This window comes from Pseudochaenichthys georgianus, chromosome 7 (assembly GCF_902827115.2).
Source record: "Pseudochaenichthys georgianus chromosome 7, fPseGeo1.2, whole genome shotgun sequence".
In the NCBI taxonomy this organism is placed as follows: Eukaryota; Metazoa; Chordata; class Actinopteri; order Perciformes; family Channichthyidae; genus Pseudochaenichthys; species Pseudochaenichthys georgianus.
This window is the reverse complement of record NC_047509.1, coordinates 1,781,674-1,804,590: the sequence shown is the minus strand read 5'-3', so window position 1 is coordinate 1,804,590 and position 22,917 is coordinate 1,781,674. Positions and strand designations below refer to the sequence as shown.

The window sequence follows — 22,917 nt, the reverse complement described above, 5'->3', positions numbered from 1 at the left end:
TTCAGGTGTATATCAGTATGTAGTGTCTCTACTTTAAAGAGTCCTCTCCTGCTGATGTTCAGGTGTATATCAGTATGTAGTGTCTCTACTTTAAAGAGTCCTCTCCTGCTGATGTTCAGGTGTATATCAGTATGTAGTGTCTCTACTTTAAAGAGTCCTCTCCTGCTGATGTTCAGGTGTATATCAGTATGTAGTGTCTCTACTTTAAAGAGTCCTCTCCTGCTGATGTTCAGGTGTATATCAGTATGTAGTGTCTCTACTTTAAAGAGTCCTCTCCTGCTGATGTTCAGGTGTATATCAGTATGTATTGTCTCTACTTTAAAGAGTCCTCTCCTGCTGATGTTCAGGTGTATATCAGTATGTAGTGTCTCTACTTTAAAGAGTCCTCTCCTGCTGATGTTCAGGTGTATATCAGTATGTAGTGTCTCTACTTTAAAGAGTCCTCTCCTGCTGATGTTCAGGTGTATATCAGTATGTAGTGTCTCTACTTTAAAGAGTCCTCTCCTGCTGATGTTCAGGTGTATATCAGTATGTAGTGTCTCTACTTTAAAGAGTCCTCTCCTGCTGATGTTCAGGTGTATATCAGTATGTAGTGTCTCTACTTTAAAGAGTCCTCTCCTGCTGATGTTCAGGTGTATATCAGTATGTAGTGTCTCTACTTTAAAGAGTCCTCTCCTGCTGATGTTCAGGTGTATATCAGTATGTAGTGTCTCTACTTTAAAGAGTCCTCTCCTGCTGATGTTCAGGTGTATATCAGGATGTAGTGTCTCTACTTTAAAGAGTCCTCTCCTGCTGATGTCCAGGTGTATATCAGTATGTAGTGTCTCTACTTTAAAGAGTCATCTCCTGCTGATGTTCAGGTGTATATCAGTATGTAGTGTCTCTACTTTAAAGAGTCCTCTCTTGCTGATTTTCAGGTGTATATCAGTATGTAGTGTCTCTACTTTAAAGAGTCCTCTCTTGCTGATGTTCAGGTGTATATCAGTATGTAGTGTCTCTACTTTAAGAGTCCTCTCCTGCTGATGTTCAGGTGTATATCAGTATGTAGTGTCTCTACTTTAAAGAGTCCTCTCCTGCTGATGTTCAGGTGTGTATCAGTATGTAGTGTCTCTACTTTAAAGAGTCCTCTCCTGCTGATGTTCAGGTGTATATCAGTATGTAGTGTCTCTACTTTAAAGAGTCCTCTCCTGCTGATGTTCAGGTGTATATCAGTATGTAGTGTCTCTACTTTAAAGAGTCCTCTCCTGCTGATGTTCAGGTGTGTATCAGTATGTAGTGTCTCTACTTTAAAGAGTCCTCTCCTGCTGATGTTCAGGTGTATATCAGTATGTAGTGTCTCTACTTTAAAGAGTCCTCTCCTGCTGATGTTCAGGTGTATATCAGTATGTAGTGTCTCTACTTTAAAGAGTCCTCTCTTGCTGATGTTCAGGTGTGTATCAGTATGTAGTGTCTCTACTTTAAAGAGTCCTCTCCTGCTGATGTTCAGGTGTATATCAGTATGTAGTGTCTCTACTTTAAAGAGTCCTCTCCTGCTGATGTTCAGGTGTATATCAGTATGTAGTGTCTCTACTTTAAAGAGTCCTCTCTTGCTGATGTTCAGGTGTGTATCAGTATGTAGTGTCTCTACTTTAAAGAGTCGTGTTTAAAAAAACGACAAAACCTTTTTGTCCGAATGCACGCCATCGGCCAAACTCCAGCTGCGAGTGTTTCAGTGAAGCGTTTTTTTCCCTCGACCGCTCAGAAGCGCGTGCGAGTGAGCGACGGGAGAAAAGAAGACGTACATACTGTAACATATTTTGTATCATAAACTTTCACCTGCATCTTCCAATCAAAGTCCTCAAACCAAAAAAAAGAAAAAGACAAAAAACAGTTAGGAAGCCGCGGTGGTCCTGGCGGCGTTCTGTGCATGAGTACGGTAGAAGTAGCACTACTGATCCGAGAGACGAAGACACACAACACGATCTCATCATCTGTTATTTTGCATGATGTCGTTTCATTTTCCTCTCATTGGTTTGTTTTCCTCACCCTCCCCCCGTCCCGTCCCGAATCTTTTCAAGACGAGTGTTTGCACCACGAGAAATAAAAACAGATTATATAAATTACTTTCAAAAAAATCATTCAGGCATGTTCCTCGCCAGAATGCAAAGTGTACATGTGTGTGAATGGGCGTGTGTGTGTGTGTGTGTGTGTGTGTGCGCGCGCGCGTGCGTGTGTGTGTGTGTGTATGATGAGCAGTCACAAATATGCATGGATACCGTTATAGGTATTTTATCTGTTTTCTCCTGCAGTTGGAGGCGACTGAGAGGAGGCCGAGCAGACGTCTGTTCGCTGGACGCTCATTTATTTAACTTTTGTCACTGTTTTTTATTTATAAAACACGTCTTGCATAGTCGTGTCTTTATGTTTTAACTTGTGTCTGTAGCTATGGCTCTCAGCTGGACTTTACATCGTTTATTCTAGCAATAAATACGAGTAGTTTCTGAAATAATTAGCACCATAAAATGTTCTAATTTGTACGTTTGAATATTTACTAATTGGTTTCTTTATCCCACCTCAAGGTCCGCTTACCAGCTTTTGCCGGAGCGTTCAATCAGAGAATTGCTAAAATGTGGTTGTGATAGATCGTAAACAGAGAGAACATTTATTAATTTAACCATTTAAGATTGTAATTTAGGCTGGAAGTTACATAACTCTCTCAAACATTAACAAACCCCGACTTCATCGATACATTTACGACCATCAAGTGTTGACTACATTCCCTGTTATTGCTAATTAAAACAATCCACAATGAAACTGCCAAATTAATTCATGCCCCTTTGGTCTTCCATAAAACAGCATCTGGTTTGTAATCCGTCATTTCATCACGAACCGGGGGTTTGAAGTGTGTATTCTAAATTGCTGAATTGAAAGGGAATTACGTTTTTTCTTGTCATTAATTGTGTCTTTGGTTGACCCTGGATTTGCAAACAAGGCTTCATTGGAGGCGTGTGGTGCAGTGGGTTAGTGTTTGGTGTTCGGATCAGGGGTTTCACAGGTTCAAAACTCTACTGCAGTCAGCGGCCGTTTCTCAATCGGAGGAAGCTTGCTTGGTAGTCACTTCTTTCAGAAGCGAGTCAAGAATCCTTCCTGGCATTCGGAAAACGAAAAGTGGAACAGGCGAGCAAGTGTGCAGGTATGCGTCATATGAGAAGCCCCGCCTTACATTTTCCGCCACAGATTTGGGGAAATTGGTCCGTGCGCAAAGCATTGTGGGGATTTTAAGACCGCGGAGTCAACACATGTGCAGCCTCGAAATTACCCCCAAACCAAGGACGCGGCCTCGGTGGAATTCCAAGTATGCTGGAGATTGGAACAGTCCTTCGGCGGCACTCGATGACGTAGCATCCTTGAAATATTGGCTTGGAAGCCAGTTTCCTCGAGATTGAGAAACGGACAAAGTGTCGTTGAGTCCCTGAGATACTTCACCCCAAATTGCTCCCGCGGGGATCGCCCACAGTATTGAGTACGTAAGTCGCTTTGGATAAAAGCGACATGTAATGTTAAGTAACACGTCATGTAATGCTCTCTGTCTTTTTGTAGGAACAACAGTTTTAAATATTTTTTATTAAAAGTATTATATTGATTTAGAATCTCATATTTTTAAGATATTTTTTTTCTATGAATAAAAACACTTGCTCTCCATCAGTAGCCATTATTAATATAAAGTTTGATAGTTTAGTCCAGAGGTTCTCAACCTAAGGGTCGGGCCCCTCCAAAGGCCACCAGGTAAATCTCAGGGGTGGAAAGAAGCAAATTATTTCTAAAACATAAATCTGTTTTCCTTTTCTAGACATGTCTCCAACATTGTATTTGTAATGAAATAATGATTACATGACATGTCACGTGTTAGACGCTTTTATCCAAAGCGACTTACGTACTCAATACTGTGGGCGATCCCCACAGGAGACATTTGAGGTGAAGTGTCTCGGGGACACAACGACATGCAGACTGCAGTGGGGTTTGAACCTGATCCGAACACCAACGCACAACCCACTGCACCACACGCCTCCCTTGGGTCAAAAACACTCCACGGGGAGGACCTTTATGGGGTATGAAACATGTTTCTTTATTCAACACTTGGCTTTTAACTCAGGATGTGTCTTCATTCATGTGGAGAAATATTAACAATGCATAAAAGAACATTTACCCCAAAAAGAAAACAGAAGATTTACGGGTTACTCGTACAGTTTATCGGATGTTTTTCACTGTTATGCATTAATATAAAATGAAATATCCTTTCCACTTTGTCGGGGGTTGTCCCTTTACCCAAGGATTAAAAAAGAATTACCACTGTCTTAAAAAATACCAGGTATTACGATCTGTCGTAGGAGTCCAGCACCCATAGGCAGGGTTTCATTAGTAACCTACAGATGTGTGTTCTTCTGAAACAGGATGTTCGCTTTTTAACTTTCCGAAAGCTCTTCCACTTTATCCGCATCTGGAGTGGTGTTTATGCAACAGGTCCGCAAAGTGGAATCCCTCTTCTTCAAATCTAGCAAACTTTATTTATCTGACAAAGCACATTGGTCTCGTGCAGAGGACACGGAGAGAGGTGAACACGTGATGATCTGTTGAGATAATAAGCAGCACTTCAGATGCTTCTGTGTAATACGTTGTGTCCAGTGACCTGATGTCGAAGCCTCAGAGAGCGCGAGCGAATGAATGAAGGAGAAAACAGCATTAAAGCACAGAGGTGTATATTCCATTCCACTAATAAAGACAACAGAAATATGAAACACGGCTGCTTGTTTTCTGGACTGTTGCTCATGGATATCACAACTGATTTACACACTGTACATTTTACTCCAATGGGAAGTATTTACTCAAGTACTTAAGTACAATTTAGAGATACTTGTTCTTTACTTGAGTATTTCAATGTTATGCTACTTTGTACTTTTACTCCACTGTATTTAATACCTTTAGTTACTTCTCAGATGTGGATGAATGATGTGAAATACAATCAAGTGTTGAATCAGACTGTAGTTCCACCTGGAGTAAATCCACCAGCTACCCTGCAGTCTACAAAGCCATTCAGACTAGCTGCACCTTCACCAGCTTTGAGAACACTTTCATGATCAATCATTATAAAACATATCATATATATTATTCTGAAATGGACCAATCTGCACAACGACTACTTTTACTGTCTTTCACTATATTTAGATGAGAATACTTTTCTACTTTCACTTGAGGAACATTTTGAATGAAGGACTTTTACTGTAACAGAGTATTCCTTCACTCTGGTACTTCTACTTTACTCAAGTACACAATCTGAGTACTTCTACTTTACTCAAGTACACAATCTGAGTACTTCTACTTTTACTCAAGTAAAATATTTGAGAATTTCTACTTTTACTCAGATCTGAGTACTTCTACTTTTACTCAAGCACAAGATCTGAGTACTTCTACTTTTACTCAAGTACAAGATATGAGTACTTCTACTTTTACTCAAGCACAAGATCTGAGTACTTCTACTTTTACTCAAGTACAAGATCTGAGTACTTCTACTTTTACTCAAGCACAAGATCTGAGTACTTCTACTTTTACTACAAGACCTGAGTACTTCTACTTTTACTCAAGCACAAGATCTGAGTACTTCTACTTTTACTACAAGATCTGAGTTCTTCTACTTTTACTCAAGTACAAGATCTGAGTACTTCTACTCAAGTACAAGACCTGAGTACTTCTACTTTTACTCAAACACAAGATCTAAGTACTTCTACTTTTACTACACGATCTGAGTACTTCTACTCTTACTCAATTATAAGATCTGAGTACTTTTACTACAAGATCTGAGTACTTCTACTCTTACTCAAGTACCAGATCTGAGTACTTCTCCCACCTGTGTATTCCTCTTCAGGACAGAAAAGCACATATGGATGTTTGTGATTAAGTGTAGTAACTGATGTAACAGTGACCTCTAGTGGTCGAGGTGGGGATTACAAGTATATTTACTCAAGTACTAAACACACACATTTGAGATACTGCTGGTAAATGTCTTAAATGAAATCCTCCTATTTAGTTCGTCTCCATAAAAGTCCTTCAAATAATCCAAAATGTATTCAACAAATAAAAAATGATGTTTTATTATAGATTGAATTTTTGTTCTGATCATTGGGAGAGAAAATATGCAAATTATCGTCCAGTTGATTAAATATTTCGCAAATTACAGGATAAATTAGTTTTAGATTATATTGTAAACTATTAATCTTGATCTGAATCTTCAAATAACGTTGAACTGTCAAACACATATTTTAGTTACCATATGTTAAATGCAGTAAATGAACTAAAGTACGTATGTGAAGTGTGTCTAGAATATCTGTACTGCCCACCAGAGACTCTCAGTATATTGTAATGCCAATACTTTTAAATAAATTAAATCAATACAAAATTAAATGCAAAGACTTTTACAGAATGTTTCACATGTTGGTTTATCTAAATAATTCAGGAGAGCTTCCTCCTGCTGCTGTTCTGCAACACCAACAGCTGTGAGGCTTTCATTCCCGCAATGCATAGTGGGAGATTAGGTGGTTCCTCTACCTGCGGTGACTCTTCTCCTCCTGTATCCTCTCTGGCTCTCTCATGTTGCCTCCTTTTCTCTACCGGGGTGTATTTCGGGTTTTCTCCCGATGTGGACGCGTGTAATCCGGCTCTGAAGCTCGACCCGGAACCAGCACCGGAACCAGGGATACAAACTCACTTTTAAAACACCATCAATCGGTTGTTTTTGGCACATGTTCTCCATTTGTTCTACCTGTTTCTGAGGACAGAAGCACCTGTTGCTCACCCGTCAGCAAGGAAGTGAGGAAACACGAGAGGAGCCGAAGAAGGAATATAACTAAAAACTAATATATAAAGGAGGGACAAACGCACTTTTAGTCAACATGGATTTAATGGATTCCGGACCGAAGTTCAACCCGAGACAGGTGAGTTCTTACCTGTAATATTAACCCGTGCGTGACGTCACAGCCCGGACAGGTTAGTCGGTTTCACCCGAGATAAAAAAGTGAAACCGAGCAGAGTTTCTGTGTAGAAATGAAACATGAGAGTATTAATACTCTTCATGTGATTGAACATAATCCATAGTGGGTTTCATCCCAGACTGTAACGTGTTTCCCAGCAGGCTGCTGCACTGGTTTCAATGGTTTTGTGTCATTAGTAATGGTGTACATACTATCTGTCATGATGGTGTTGGATTACAGTACACACCATATGCTTCAGATATAACATCTAAATCTTTACAAGCTATTAAAAATATCAATTATACACGTTAACAGTACATATAGTACTATGTGCTTATGTTGTGTCTGTTGTTTGCACTGGTTGTAATGGCTTTGTACTGGTCTATACTCCATAGTAATCATTTCTAATGGATAATACTCAAACATACCATACTGTACGTAGACTACGACATAAAGCGATCATTAAATGACTGAATAAAGCACATTAAAACACATATTTACCTTTTTTATTTGCTTATTATGTCGATTATTGTTGTTGTTGTTGTTGTTGATTATTATGATGAAATCAATAGGAAAACACATTTTAAATAATCTGATGTGTTTTTCAGTACAGAATACACCGTTTCTATTGTGTCTACATCTGAAACTATCAGTCCTTTAATTAAGTAATTAATTGAATTTAAACTACCATTTAACAGCAGACGATAGTGACTAAGTACTCGAGTATTTCCATGTTCTACTACTGAATACTTCTACTTCACTTCATCTCAGAGGGGTGTGTGTGTGTGTGTGTGTGTGTGTGTGTGTGTGTGTGTGTGTGTGTGTGTGTGTGTGTGTGTGTGTGTGTGTGTGTGTGTGTGTGTGTGTGTGTGTGTGTGTGTGTGTGTGTGTGTGTGTGTGTGTGTGTGTGTGTGTGTGTGTGTGTGTGTGTGTGTGTGTGTGTGTGGAGGTGCAGCTGTATGTCACACACAGGGTGTGTATCGCAGGATTAAACAAGTCAGTCAGCTGCAGAGAAAACATTCCTGCCTACACCCTGCTGCACTTTCTCAGAATAAACAGGTTCACACACACACACACACACACACACACACACACACACACACACACACACACACACACACACACACACACACACACACACACACACACACACACACACACACACACACACACACACACACACTCACACACACACACAAGCCTACTAGATACAAAGTCAATATGTTGGAACTAGCCTACTCTATCATTATTTACAGATATGAATCTTCTGCGACACTAAATCATTTTGTGGTGAAGTTTCCCTTCACAGTAACTCTACAGGATCTTACTCTTGTCGGGATGCTTTTAATTGAAGCCACTTTTGGGTCAAAATTACATAAAAATGCCCTTTTTAAGAAGCCCACTGGTTCGTTCTCTTTCCTTCATCTCGAACAGCATCCATGTCGTGGTTGTGTTCAAAGTAGGGTGACCAGATCCCACCAAACCAAATGTGGGACAAGGAGTATGGTTGTGTGGGACAATGTGGGACACCCTCTCAACAGCACCCCCCAGGGACCCCCGGAAAAAAAAAAAACGTAACAAATATATAACAACAGAGCAGAAAGTGAAGTCAAAATGCAGTTTTTTAATAAAGAAAAGTAAACTAAGGCTAACCAAGGCAGCAGGCATTATTCACTTCAAGTGTTTAGAAATGCATCTTCTTAATTCAACTAGTGTATTACCTGTACAAGTAGGCACAACATCAATTAATAGATAAAATAAAACCAACACTGGCCAGGAGGGAACAGAAACATAATAATACATACAATAAAATAGCTTTCAGTTGTGTCCATCACAGCAACAGAAGGTGGGCCTTCTGTCACCTAGAACCACTGGTGTCTTTGACTCTGTCAAACAACTCTCCACAGAGGCAGGGGCAAGCACATCTGTTATTATGGACGCTGCTTGTGTACGACCACATGACATTTTCCTTACTATCTCAGAGTCTGGAAAAATGGTCGGCGCTAGCTTGTTACCAGTCATTTGACCGGTATGAATGGGAGTGTTGCACTGTGTGGTAAACACTGGTTATTTCTGCTGCTGTTACCTTGTCTGAGTGGCCATCATTTTTTGGTTTGAGTAGGAATGTCTCCATAGAGTGGGTCAGTGGGATGTCTCTTTTTGAGCGACACGTTTCTTGTGAGAATCGCATTCTCTGTGTCTTTTGACGTCGTATTCACTGCCATGTGCAATTTAAAAATTACTGTTGCAAAGATTGCAAAAAACTCTGAGAGTCGCCCTGCACTGGCTTCACCCACGGGTAAGTGTCTTCCCAGTCTTTGTTGTATGTGCATCTTCTTTTCTTCTTAGCTGTAGTTTCAGTTTCCTCCATTTTCTATAACCTGCTGCGTCGCCTGCGTTCGTTGTTGTTGTTTGGCGGGTGGGGGGGTGGGTGTGAGTGAGTTACTCTCATTGGTTAACACTTGACCAGCACCCGCCGTGTGTTACAGTTTGATTGACAGCAAACACAGCCCCCTGATGATAGCCTTCCCTGCTTTCTCAACAGCCATTGGATGAATCTGATTTTAAAGAAAAGCGTTTTAGCCAATCAAAATGAAATATGCGGGACATCGTCTCAATTTGCGGGACGCACCAAAAGTCGTGAAAATGCTGTGCAGTCCCGCGCAAAGCGGGACATCTGGTCACCCTAGTTCAAAGAGACCATATGCTCACAGCGTGGTCTGTACCCGAGTCCCGAGGCGCACGCGCTCACGACACGCGAGCAGAAGCGAAACATTATGAGCAACACGTTTCTAGATATTGTCCAACTCTCTTTTTCTGACAAATCCTATTTCATTGGTCGGGTTGCTTTCAGCGGAGCTTCCTGCAGGATTTTAGTACACGAGTCAAAGGATTTATATTACCATGCGACGTTCTTTTGACTCCTTAGAGCAGCCTGAATGATAAATACAGCCCACATGTCTCCCTTACTGCTGTGTATCCAGATGTTTTGTGTTTATCTCTGAGCTTTGACAACATTTACATTTTATGAACGTGTCCTTCCACAAACGATGTCTCTGTTACTCTGTTTTAGTCGAGAGAAGCTCGACCTGCTGCCTGTGTGTTCTGGTGTTTCAACAGATCACACGGAAGCATTTAGAGAGACGAGTAAACCTCTCTCTATAATTATATTAATTATATCCTACTTTTAAACTTTATGAGCTGTCGTTTAGCCCCTCATGGTTTGTTTGACAGATAGTCCACGTACTGCACGTCTCTGCCTCGCTTTAACTTAAGATAAGATGTACCTACATGTTCTCTTTACACCATGTAGGCCTAGGCATTGCAGATAAATAGAAATGAAAAAGTGTGGGAAATAAACAATTATGAAATGGAAATATCTCAAAATGGAAAACACAAACGGAACTAAAACAGTAAAAAAATATAGGCTACAAGTTGACCGTGAAGATACCCATCTGTAAACTACCTGACAAATTAAACAATATTGAAGGGCTAAATTACAGCTAACAACATTTAAAAGTAGGCCAGTATTTAGATTTAGTACACACATGTGTTCAACGTGTAAGAAGTAGAAAGTACAGGTATTTGGGTTCAACATGTAAGAAGTAGAAAGTACAGGTATTTGGGTTCAACATGTAAGAAGTAGAAAGTACAGGTATTTGTGTTCAACATGTAAGAAGTAGAAAGTACAAGTATTTGAGTTCAACATGTAAGAAGTAGAAAGTACAAGGTATTTGTGTTCAACATGTGAGAAGTAGAAAGTACAGGTATTTGTGTTCAACATGTGAGAAGTAGAAAGTACAAGGTATTTGGGTTCAACATGTAAGAAGTAGAAAGTACAGGTATTTGAGTTCAACATGTAAGAAGTAGAAAGTACAGGTATTTGAGTTCAACATGTAAGAAGTAGAAAGTAAAGGTATTTGTGTTCAACATGTGAGAAGTAGAAAGTACAGGTATTTGAGTTCAACATGTAAGAAGTAGAAAGTACAGGTATTTGAGTTCAACATGTAAGAAGTAGAAAGTACAGGTATTTGGGTTCAACATGTAAGAAGTAGAAAGTACAGGTATTTGTGTTCAACATGTGAGAAGTAGAAAGTACAGGTATTTGTGTTCAAAATGTGAGAAGTAGAAAGTACAGGTATTTGGGTTCAACATGTAAGAAGTAGAAAGTACAGGTATTTGTGTTCAACATGTAAGAAGTAGAAAGTACAGGTATTTGAGTTCAACATGTAAGAAGTAGAAAGTACAGGTATTTGAGTTCAAAATATGAGAAGTAGAAAGTACAGGTATTTGTGTTCAACATGTAAGAAGTCAAAGTAAAAAGTCGTCAGAAAAATAAGTAGTGGAGTGAAATACTGATACCAGACAAATGTATTTAAGTACAATAATGAAGTATTTGTACTCCACTACTTCCCACCTCTGGTAATGCCTCGTGCCTTATACCTTGGTTGCTGATTGGCTGATGGTTACACAAGCCTAAACATCGTTATGACATCATAAAGTGGCCAAAATCTGATCAGCTCATTTTCAGACAGGTTTTTATAGAAATGGATCAAAAAGAGAGAGAATCTTTGTTCCTGAAACTTTCAGAGTCTCTTTCTACAGAGGGGACACATGTTGATGTAGAAGAGACATGAGGAAGAGGGGACACATGTTGATGTAGAAGAGACATGGAGAAGAGGGGACACATGTTGATGTAGAAGAGACCTGAAGAAGAGGGGACACATGTTGATGTAGAAGAGACATGAAGAAGAGGGGACACATGTTGATGTAGAAGAGACATGAAGAAGAGGGGACACATGTTGATGTAGAAGAGACATGAAGAAGAGGGGACACATGCTGATGTAGAAGAGACATGAGGAAGAGGGGACACATGTTGATGTAGAAGAGACATGGAGAAGAGGGGACACATGTTGATGTAGAAGAGACATGAAGAAGAGGGGACACATGTTGATGTAGAAGAGACATGAAGAAGAGGGGACACATGTTGATGTAGAAGAGACATGAAGAAGAGGGGACACATGTTGATGTAGAAGAGACATGAAGAAGAGGGGACACATGTTGATGTAGAAGAGACATGAAGAAGAGGGGACACATGTTGATGTAGAAGAGACATGAAGAAGAGGGGACACATGTTGATGAAGAAGAGACATGAGGAAGAGGGGACACATGTTGATGTAGAAGAGACATGAGGAAGAGGGGACACATGTTGATGTAGAAGAGACACGAAGAAGAGGATTGTGTGTAATAGGTGACCTTTAAGTATGTCTTATCTGATCTCATCTTGCACCCCAGGACACGGACTGGGACGCGGCCTTGCAGTTCCTCCCGGCCTCCGACCCCCGGCAGCATCAGAAGAAGCCGGGTCAGAGGAGGCAGATGTGGGTCGGAGTCGGCCTCCTATTGGCTGCTTCTGCTGTCGCTCTCATCACCGGACTGCTGGTGTGGCACTTCCACTGTGAGAACAGCCGTCACACACATGTTAGCCTTTGCAGACCATTTACACCAGGGGTGTCCAAACTACGGCCCGGGGGCCAAATGCGGCCCGCGGACCATTTTGAATCGGCCCTCAGCAAATTTAAAAAAGCATAATGACTTAAGTAAAATAAACTTCTGTCTTATATTGTACTTCTTAAATATATATGTTCAAATAAGCCCACCTTTCAAATAAATAGAGTCCATTAAAGTTGAAAACATGTTCTAACAAATCTTAGTTGATAAAAAAGCCCAATAAATCGTTTCCATAGCAACCTTGAAATACACCCTTCATATTTCCTCTTCTTATAATCAATCTGAAGCTTCTGTTTTAAGTAATGGGCTTCTAACACAATACATCAAACCCTCTGGAGAGCTGTGTTGTAGTCTTTTTGTTTTCCGAAAGCATTTTCAAGTATCAAGAATAATGTATCGATTGATTTTTCTAATTTATAACTGAACTTATGACGCAATATAACTCACCTCACTTCAGCCGCCCAGCCCTTCGTATCTTTTTCTGTATGTGGCCCTCAGTGAAAACAGATTGGACACCCCAGGTTTACATGCACACAAACCTATAGATAAGATAGGAAGTACTATTGATCCCAATTTGTGAAATGTTTGCGTTGCAGCCGCATAAAAAACAAGGCATTGGAGAAATTAAAAGAAATAAACAATCCACAATGTAAACGTCTAAAATAGAAATAAAATAGCATTTAAAGAATTACATGTGGAAATACAAATTGACAGTAACAAAATATAAGCAGGATATTATATATGCATTAATTGTGCGAGGAATGGATTATTAAATATTAGCTTGAATATGAATGTTAAATGTACGGTTTGATTTTGAGTCCAGTTATCAAGAGAAGCTCTTTTTAAGAATAAAAAACAGGACAGCACAGATTAATACAATTAAAGATAAAATCAAAGATAACATTTAAATTATATACAGTAACTTTAAAATAAGAAATGATTAAAAATGAACATTATACATATTTGGGTCGTATATACATATTAGATATATTTACATGTGTGTGTGTCGGTAAAAAGTTCTTGTGAAAACAGTGTGTGTTTTATGGCTTTACAACCAGGGCTAAACCATGTACTGTAACACACACAAAAGTAACATGTATTGTATATAAAATCTGCTCTATTTGCACAATAATGTCAATATATTTAACAATCCAGACTCAGAAATGTATATATGTTTAATTCAATTAATTAATTTCTTGTTTTAACAGCTACTTTCCTGTATATACTTTTAATTGTATCTATAATTTTATTAATCTTGTGGGAATCTGTACTGTACTTTCACTCTCACTCTGTTGCTGCTTAAACTCCTCAATTTCCCCACGGCGATTAATTAAGATCCATCTTATCTTATCTTATCTTATTACGCACTACAGGAAAGAGAAACCCCTTAAAGCAGTAAAGGGCCGCTTCAGTTCTTTCCAGAATAATATTTGTGTAGTTGCTGTGTGACTTTGACAATATGTTCCTATTCAAAAGTGATGATTTGGACATTGAAGGATTGATATCCAGCATCGTGATTAACAGTGTAATCCTCCGTCTCTTCAGTACGCAGAGACGTCCGAGTGCAGAAGGTTTTTATCGGCTCCATGGGGATCGATAACCAGCCGTTTGTCGCCGAGTACGAAGATCCAGAAAACCCCAAATTCACTCACCTGGCCTCTCTGGTCAGGAAGCAGGTGAGACTGAAGATCATCCGCTCGAGAACTGTGTTCAAGGGACTACTTTACGTACCATTGTATGATACATATACTTCTACGCCACTCCATTTGAAGGCGCATTGTGTACTTTATACTTCCTACATGTATTTAACACACTTTGTTAATAAAAACACATGACATGCTTACAGTATTTGATATAAGGCATTACTGCACTACTAATACAGACAAACTACAACCTTAAAATTATAAGAACGTTTTTAATTAATGTATTTTATAATAAAGTTATACTGTGAAAGAGCCAGTCTGCATACTTTTGATACCTGGAGTACATTATGCGGATAATACTTTTGCTTAAGTAACATTTTGTATTCAGAACTTAGACTTGTACTTAGGGCTGTGCGATTATGGCAAAAATAATTATCTCGATTATTTTTGGTCAATAATTGATATCACGATTATTAAAAACGATTATCCATTTACTTTGAAAACATCCATTTATTGAAAAAAACAAGTGAACCGTATGTTTTTAAGAGTTGATTACCCTGAACTTTAAGTTTAATTCAACTGAAAAAAAATAAGAAAAAAAAGAATTACATTCTTTTTTTTTTTAATAAAAATAATAATCGTTTTATTTCGATTACGTTGTTTTCGTAATCGTTGCAAGCGAAAATCGTAATCGCGATTGAAATACGATTAATTGCACAGCCCTACTTATACTGCAGTATTTTAAGATTTCTGAACTTCTTCCATGATTGTAGTATTTTTACAGTACTGATACCTTCTGTATTTGTTGATTTAATGATCAACTGGACGGATATGATAATGTTTTAATTTATTTTCTGTGCGTTCTGTCTTTCAGCTGAAACTCATTTACTCGAAAAACTCGTTGCTGGCCAAACACTTCAAAGGCGCCTCAGTGCAGGCCTTCAGGTACCGACCACACACACGCTGAGATGTTTAGACTTTACTGAAGGTGAAGTATTTAATTAAAGAGGAACTGAACACTTATCCACTCGCCTGAGTTAATTATACGTAGACTGACTGTTGACTTCAAACAAACTTCCAGAAACAAATACGAGCCGTTCCCTTGGAAAGAGAAAAAGGCAGGCAAATATGAACAAAACTAGTTTACAAAATTACTTTTTGTGTCCTTTATCCATGCAGACGATTTCTCGGGGCCTTTCAAAAATAACAAACCTTTAAAGAATAAGACAGGTATGCAATATAGGAATATAAGTTCCTGTGCATTAAAACATTTTTGGTGTATTTTATAATACGTTCAATACTTTTTTTATTTTGCTGATAACACTTGTATTGTACATCTACTTAACCCTTAGATGTGGGTCTTTGTTGACCCGGTGAGGTGGTTTTCTTGAAGTATCTTTGTAATTAAAAAAATTGGTATCATTTCATATTCCAGCTATTCCTCAAAAAACATGTTTTGGATATCATGCCGTTCACATTTTAAATTTAAAGAAATTGTAGTTGTTGTATTACTACCCCAAGCTTCCATAAGTGGGTCAAAAATGACCCGCATGCATTTTCTATGGGATCCTCTGGGAACCTTTGATTCTTATCACCTGTTGCTGTCAGGAATACATTCACTGTGGACCACACAGACTACATCACAAGTGACACCTCTCAGGAAGATTATTTTACACAGCAAGATCTGATACCTGTCAGTATAGTAATAGTAATAATACATTATATTTGTATAGGGCTTTTCAAGGACTGAAAATCGCTTTACAATATAAGGGAAGGTTGGGGTGGGGGGTGTAGGACTATCAAACTCGATCAACCGGCATGGATTGATGGGGGGGGGCTATGAGTAGACAAGAGGAGAAGAGATGAGTTTTGAAAAGGGACTGGAATAATGTGAGGGTCTCAGAATAGCGGAGATCTTTGCATCGATATTTATAAAAAAAAAAATTAAAATGATAAATAGTGAAAAATTAAATATGAAATATTTCTAGTGTGAACCAAAATATAATACTAAAGATTATACAAGTGATTTTTCTTAACCAAAAGGACATGGCATAAAAACGCATATTATTCTAATACAGGTCCTTTTTGAGCCACTTATGGAAGAGCGTAGGGTCCAGCCACGCTAAGGGCATCTAAGGGTTAAGTAACTATTTTAATTTGGGAATTTGTCCTGTAATGGAGATTAACACCATAGTATTTTCTACATTGAACACATTATGAAATATATAGTTAAATACATAAAAAAACAGCCAAGAGAATACAAATTATGACAATCAAAATTAGGATAAGACGGGTATTAAATACAAAAGTATATCTCAGTGCAGGGTCAGATATGAAAAGTTATTTGATGACATAAAAGGCAGCGGTAAAAATATTTGTAAGAGTTTTTGCAGGATATGTTTTCTTTAGTAACTCTTCTCGTTGTCTCTGCAGTGAGGGAGACAGCGGCACAGACAGCGTCATGGCGTATTATCAGTCGGAGTTCGATGTTCACGTCAGCCAGCAGGCGGCGCTGGACGAGGCCATCGAGTCTCAGCAGGCGACGACCTCGCGTCAATCAGGACGACATGGACGAATCCTGCTGAAACCTGCCGACGCTCTGAACGTCCACAACGTCGTGTCCCGAGGTCTGAATCCATCCCAATGCTTATATCGAATATATAATAATTCAAAGTCGACTTTATTATGTATTTATCTAACAGGGACAGTTAATTAAAATCCAAGAGTATATAACTTATAAATCACTAATATTAATGTTTGATCTTTCTGTCCACAGCTATAGACCCACGCTTGAACAGGAACTCTTTATTTGGTGAGTTTGGTGGTGTTTATTTTTTATTTCTCATATGAATATCTTTAAAATTCAAGGTTTCAACACTCCGTTATTTTGACACCTAAAACCAAATATGTATTGGTTCTTTTTAGTTTTTTTATTAGTTGCCTTATTGATAATCAATTACATTTATAGTGAAATGTTTACAAAATATGTGTCTAATTTTTCGTTTTCTTATGTACTTCTAGTAATTTAATTACATTTTTTAAAGACATTTGTTTGTGCTTTTGGTTGTACATGTTGTGTATCAATCAATCAAAATGTGATCACAAAAAAAAAAGTTGATTGTAGTAACATAACATTTCCCCTGTTTATTTTCCAGTGAGAAAGTCGTTTGATGTCCACGTCAAAGAGCCCGGTGTGGTTCTGTCTCCGGGGTTTCCGGACTCTTCCTACCCTCCGAACGTGTTCCTGCAGTGGAGGCTCCGGGCCGACCCAAAGCACCGCATCCGGCTGGACTTCCACACCCTGATCCTGGAGGACGACTGCCAGCAGGACTTCATCCAGATCTACGACTCCCTCGCCCCCATCGAGTCGCGCGTCCTCACTGAGTGAGAACCGCATACTTTAACAACTTCTTCAGCAAATCATAAAACTATTTGTTGATGATGAAGAGGGGAAATATATGTCTCACAGAGGACATATTCTGCTGATGCTCAGGTGTATATCAGTATGGAGTGTCTCTACTTTAAAGAGTCCTCTCCTGCTGATGTTCAGGTGTATATCAGTATGTAGTGTCTCTACTTTAAAGAGTCCTCTCCTGCTGATGTTCAGGTGTATATCAGTATGTAGTGTCTCTACTTTAAAGAGTCCTCTCCTGCTGATGTTCAGGTGTATATCTGTATGTAGTGTCTCTACTTTAAAGAGTCCTCTCCTGCTGATGTTCAGGTGTATATCAGTATGTAGTGTCTCTACTTTAAAGAGTCCTCTCCTGCTGATGTTCAGGTGTATATCAGTATGGAGTGTCTCTACTTTAAAGAGTCCTCTCCTGCTGATGTTCAGGTGTATATCAGTATGTAGTGTCTCTACTTTAAAGAGTCCTCTCCTGCTGATGCTCAGGTGTATATCAGTATGTAGTGTCTCTACTTTAAAGAGTCCTCTCCTGCTGATGTTCAGGTGTATATCAGTATGGAGTGTCTCTACTTTAAAGAGTCCTCTCCTGCTGATGTTCAGGTGTATATCAGTATGTAGTGTCTCTACTTTAAAGAGTCCTCTCCTGCTGATGCTCAGGTGTATATCAGTATGTAGTGTCTCTACTTTAAAGAGTCCTCTCCTGCTGATGTTCAGGTGTTTATCAGTATGATTGGTTAGCTGGCCGGCTCTGATGTGATTCCTTAACTATCTTAATCATCACATTAAATGTGTTGGAGTGCTAGCCAATAGAAAAGCGGGTGTGATTGACCTCCTGGTGTTCTTCAGTCCTAACTCCACTCTCTCCTCAGACAGTGTGGATATCCTCACGGCTCTCTCTCCTTCGTCTCCTCTGGAAACGTCCTCCTGCTGACGCTGATCACCAGCGAGGAGAAAAACTTCCCTGGATTCAGAGCCAACTACTCCCAGATCCCTCTCACTGAGCAAGGTACGACAGGAAGTACAAACACTGCAGTACTATTGTACATCACTGGTCCACTGAAACATTCACACATCTAAAATAAAATATAGACTTCTAATATTGTTTGATTCCTTAATTTGCTCTAAAGATAAATTCCTCCAATAACGTCATGTCTGTAAAACCTTCAGTGATGACATCTCTTACTATAGCCTGAGCAAGCAGTTGATTGACAGAAAAACAACTATTTATAAATGGTACATTGTGAATACAATGTGAATACAAGTAATGTTGCAATGCTTCTTTGTGCTGCATGTGTGATACTCTTAATATCTTTTGGGTTTTGAGACACTGTGGAAAGCAGGATGTTTGCATCACGGATTAATTGTGGCTGTTAACATTCACTAGCAATTTGTCTAATAGTTATTTTTTTGCTTGCACAAAATTACCTGAAAGGATTATTAATTATTACAATTAGATAACATGTTAAAAGCCTTAGTTGTTATGGAGTGTTAACTCTTCTTAACACCTGTTAGAAACATCTCCCTCGTCACCGTCTTGAGCTTCAGCCTCAGGATCCATGTATCTGTGATCCTCTCCAGAATGGAAGTAGTCATCACATACAGAGCATCAACTAGTTCCTGAACAGTACACAAGATGGAGAAATTCTGAATTTTTCTCAAAAATATGACTTTTTCACAAAAATCTCAAAAGTCTGACTTTTTCTCAAAAATCTCAAAAGTCTGTCTTTCTGAATACTTAACATTTTTAATAATCCCTGGTCACCGGCTTGAGCTTCAATCTCAGGATCCATGTATCTGTGATCCTCTCCAGAATGGAAGCAGTCATCACATACAGAGCATCAAGTAGTTCCTGAGCAGTGTCCTTCACATGCTGATATCCAAGAGAGGGAGTCACACCGTCACAAGATGGAGGAATTATGACTTTTTCTCAAAATTCAGACTTTTTCACAAAAATCTCAAAAGTCTGACTTTTTCTCAAAAATCTCAAAAATCTGAATTTTTCTCAAAAATCTCAAAAGTCTGTCTTTCTGAATACTTATATATCCAGATATCCAAGAGAGGGAGTCACACAGTCACAAGATGGAGGAATAGAAAGCAGTATTCAATGTTTACTTCAGATTAGCTCCACGTCAGAAATGAGCATGCTTGATGTCTCTCTCCATAGAGGCTGAATCCTCATGTTCATCACATAGCTATCATCTGCCTCAAACAGTCCTGATGCTCTTCTGGGTCATCACACATCCTGTCATGTTCACAGCTGCAGTTGGGATGCCTTAGTTATCATGTGACTCTCAGATTGGAAGATACATTCAGTGTTTTCCCAACAACACTTTAGCAATTTAGGCAATTTATCTCCATCCATGATCGCTGTATCATCAGTGAGGTATCAGTGACCTCAAACTTCTGTGCCGTTAGTTGTGATGTTATAGAAGCTGATTCTCCTTAGTTTAAGTTTCCTAAATGTCTAACATGTCAGTGTTTATTTCAGAGTGTGGAGGAGCACTGACTGCAGACAGAGGCTCCTTCTCCTCGCCGTTCTTCCCCTCCAACTATCCTCCAAAAACCACGTGTGTGTGGACCATCGAGGTGAGGAACCATTTTAATTGCTTTATTAAGAATGAAAGTCTTGTTATTGTTCCCTCCAGGCTCCCATTAACTCGATTGTCTCTTTTCAGGCTCCAAAGGAGAAGTATTTGAAGGTTCAGTTCAACAAGTTCTTCCTGGGGAAATACAGCAGCCAGTGCCAAAATGATTATGTGGAGGTCAACGGTCAGAGGTCGGCATTTTGTCTCTCTTCATACTTCCTCTCTTTCAACACTGGCTCCTAATGAAGGTGTCCAACCTTGAAATTACTTTTTAAAAAACCCACTTCTTTGAGGATTGCAATTATGTGATTCTATTCCCGTTTGATTACATTTCTTCAGTTTTACTCTCAGTTTAGTTTTTTTATTTAATTTCATTCCCTGTGGGTTTGGAATTCTGTTTGTATTGGTAAGTACTTAATGACGTCTATATACTGTACGGTACTATGTAAAACAAATGTATTATTGTTGTTTCTATTACCTTATAAGTCAATATACTGTACACCTCTTTAAAGAAGCGAGCGTTTTGAATCTAAATTGCGTTGTTGTGTCTGTTTGGTGTAGATTGTGTGGCAGTAAACTGAAGAGCACCGTGGTCACCAGCCGGACAAATAAGATGACGATCACGTTTAAATCGGACTCGTCTTACGTAGACCAGGGTTTCATCGCGGAGTACGAAGCATTCATCCCGAATAACCGTAAGACTGATTTAATTTTCATTTTGAAATGCCACTTTGTCACTTCAGCTTTTAGATTGATAATCTTCTCTTTGGCCGTTGATCAGCGTGTCCGGGGAGGTTTCAGTGCACCAACAATCTCTGCATCAACAGCACGCTGCAGTGCGACGGCTGGAACGACTGCGGAGACGGCAGCGACGAGGACGACTGCAGTGAGTCCAAAACACACTGCCTGACGAGTGGCTTTATTTTCACACAAGATATACAAAAAATGTAACTGGATGGATCGTTTTCAGACAGAAAATTAATCTACAAAATCCCACATCCTGCTGCTGTAAATACTGACTACAACATAACATGTGCATTAATAGGCTGCTGGAAGTAGTCCTAAAGATATGCACTATTTCCTCCTGTCACCAGCTGTTTTATTTTCTGTTTTGACACTATTGCTGCGTTCACACCATAGACTGTATATATAAATGGACGTAGTGTCCGTGACTTCACCTATAGGATTTTGCAGAGTTGCAGAGAAGCCCTTAGTAGGCGGAGTCGGCCACTAACGGCTCGACTGTGACGTCAGAGTCTAATCCCGCCTGCTCCAAATAAGGGCAAAGAGGTGGGACCTGCTGCCTCCGAACTGGAAGTAAACAGAGCTAGCTCAGGCTAAGAAGCTAAGCTAACATGAAATACATGCATGCCAAGTTACTGCTAACAGTGTCGTTCCCCTATATAAACGTTACATTCATAATCAAACGAGACAATCTGCAAGAGAATTAGCTATATTTTGTTATTCTTAATGCTTGTCATTCACACGTTAAGAAAAGAAGTACCGATACATAGCAGAACAATTGTGGCAATGTTCAGCTTAATAAGCCTTGTTCAACATAATTTATTTAGCTAATACTACAGCAGGCGAACCAAGTCTGCGTTTCGCTGCATTGCTTGATCTCCAGTTATAACGACGGACTCCACCACCCGGACCTAACGGAGCCGCAGGGGGCTAGCTCCGGGACGCCGGCTGGAGCTAGCCCACCGCGGCTCCGTTAGCTCCGGCGGCCACCACTGGGATAATTGGGTCCCCTATTAACATTTGCTCCCGTTTAGCATTATGGGCGTCATAGCCATAGACTATAAAAGTCTTACCCAAGGCTGAATCATAAACTAAAATGTATATGTATGCATAAAGGGTTACGTCCTTAGCTGGCTAATAAGTAACAAGCTAAGCTACCAAGCACACAAACACCTGCGAACGGGGTTAACATGTATAATATTATCATTTTAGACTTCTTGGAAGTTCTGTTAGTACATTCAAGCGCACAGCACGACATTTTAATTGTCTGGTATTTTTAACAATATTCCCTAAAAGGCACAATCACCACGAACACGGCTAAAGCTAAAGGGTCAAGTACAGTCCTATGACTAACTAACGTTGTAGCCTCTATGGTTGTAGCCTAGCAGAGTGGACAAGTTGCTGACAGTGAGGCATGTACGTGTCCATCAACGTGGCCACGCCCTAATTTATGCAAAAACTTTAAGACCTAATATAAATAAAAGGGTCGCGTTAGAAAACAATTCACTCACAGATCCATAATCATGAAGGTGGAATCTAACTATATCCATAATAATATTTATTGCATCCATGGGTAGAAACATGTTTTTCAGCTGTAAAGTTGGGCATTTTAACATGGGGGTCTATGGAAATGGCTCCTTTCTGCAGCCAGTCCCTAGCGGCCCATGTATGAACTGCAGTGTGTGGCACTTCCGTATTGGCGTCCCGGCTGTTCCCCAGAGTTTGCCGCTTGGTTCCCACGCTCCTCAGATGGTCCCAAGTCCATCTTCTGACTTTGGTGTTTTCATGATCTTCAGGTCGTAAAGTTGAAACAGCATGGACTCTACAAAGAGGATGTGTGCTGCTCTTTATTTCCTGAAGTGTTGCTAGCTTGTTCCACTATTGGTTGTTAATTGTGTCCCTCTACATTCCCTAAAGCCCCTTAAATGTTGCTTTACCTCAGGTTTGGAGGGTTAACGCTAATCAAAAGTCAAAGTCAACTTTATTGTCAATCTCAAAATATGTTTGTACACACAGAAAGATCAAAA

General features: G+C 39.5%; 1 protein-coding gene across 1 annotated transcript in view; it reads left to right on the top strand.

Annotated features, from left to right (window-relative positions):
* Window positions 1-6,634: 6,634 nt before the first annotated feature.
* Window positions 6,635-22,917, top strand: part of LOC117449826 (suppressor of tumorigenicity 14 protein homolog) — a 28,777-nt gene continuing 12,494 nt past the window's right edge. Inside the window, exons 1-12 of the mRNA XM_034087719.2 lie at window positions 6,635-6,965; window positions 12,297-12,459; window positions 14,058-14,188; window positions 15,030-15,100; window positions 16,589-16,782; window positions 16,932-16,967; window positions 17,311-17,539; window positions 18,431-18,567; window positions 20,050-20,147; window positions 20,237-20,337; window positions 20,708-20,841; window positions 20,928-21,032. Coding sequence (XP_033943610.1) covers window positions 6,924-6,965; window positions 12,297-12,459; window positions 14,058-14,188; window positions 15,030-15,100; window positions 16,589-16,782; window positions 16,932-16,967; window positions 17,311-17,539; window positions 18,431-18,567; window positions 20,050-20,147; window positions 20,237-20,337; window positions 20,708-20,841; window positions 20,928-21,032 — 1,441 coding nt within the window. The 5' untranslated portion in view covers window positions 6,635-6,923. The remainder of the gene's footprint in view (window positions 6,966-12,296; window positions 12,460-14,057; window positions 14,189-15,029; window positions 15,101-16,588; window positions 16,783-16,931; window positions 16,968-17,310; window positions 17,540-18,430; window positions 18,568-20,049; window positions 20,148-20,236; window positions 20,338-20,707; window positions 20,842-20,927; window positions 21,033-22,917) is intronic.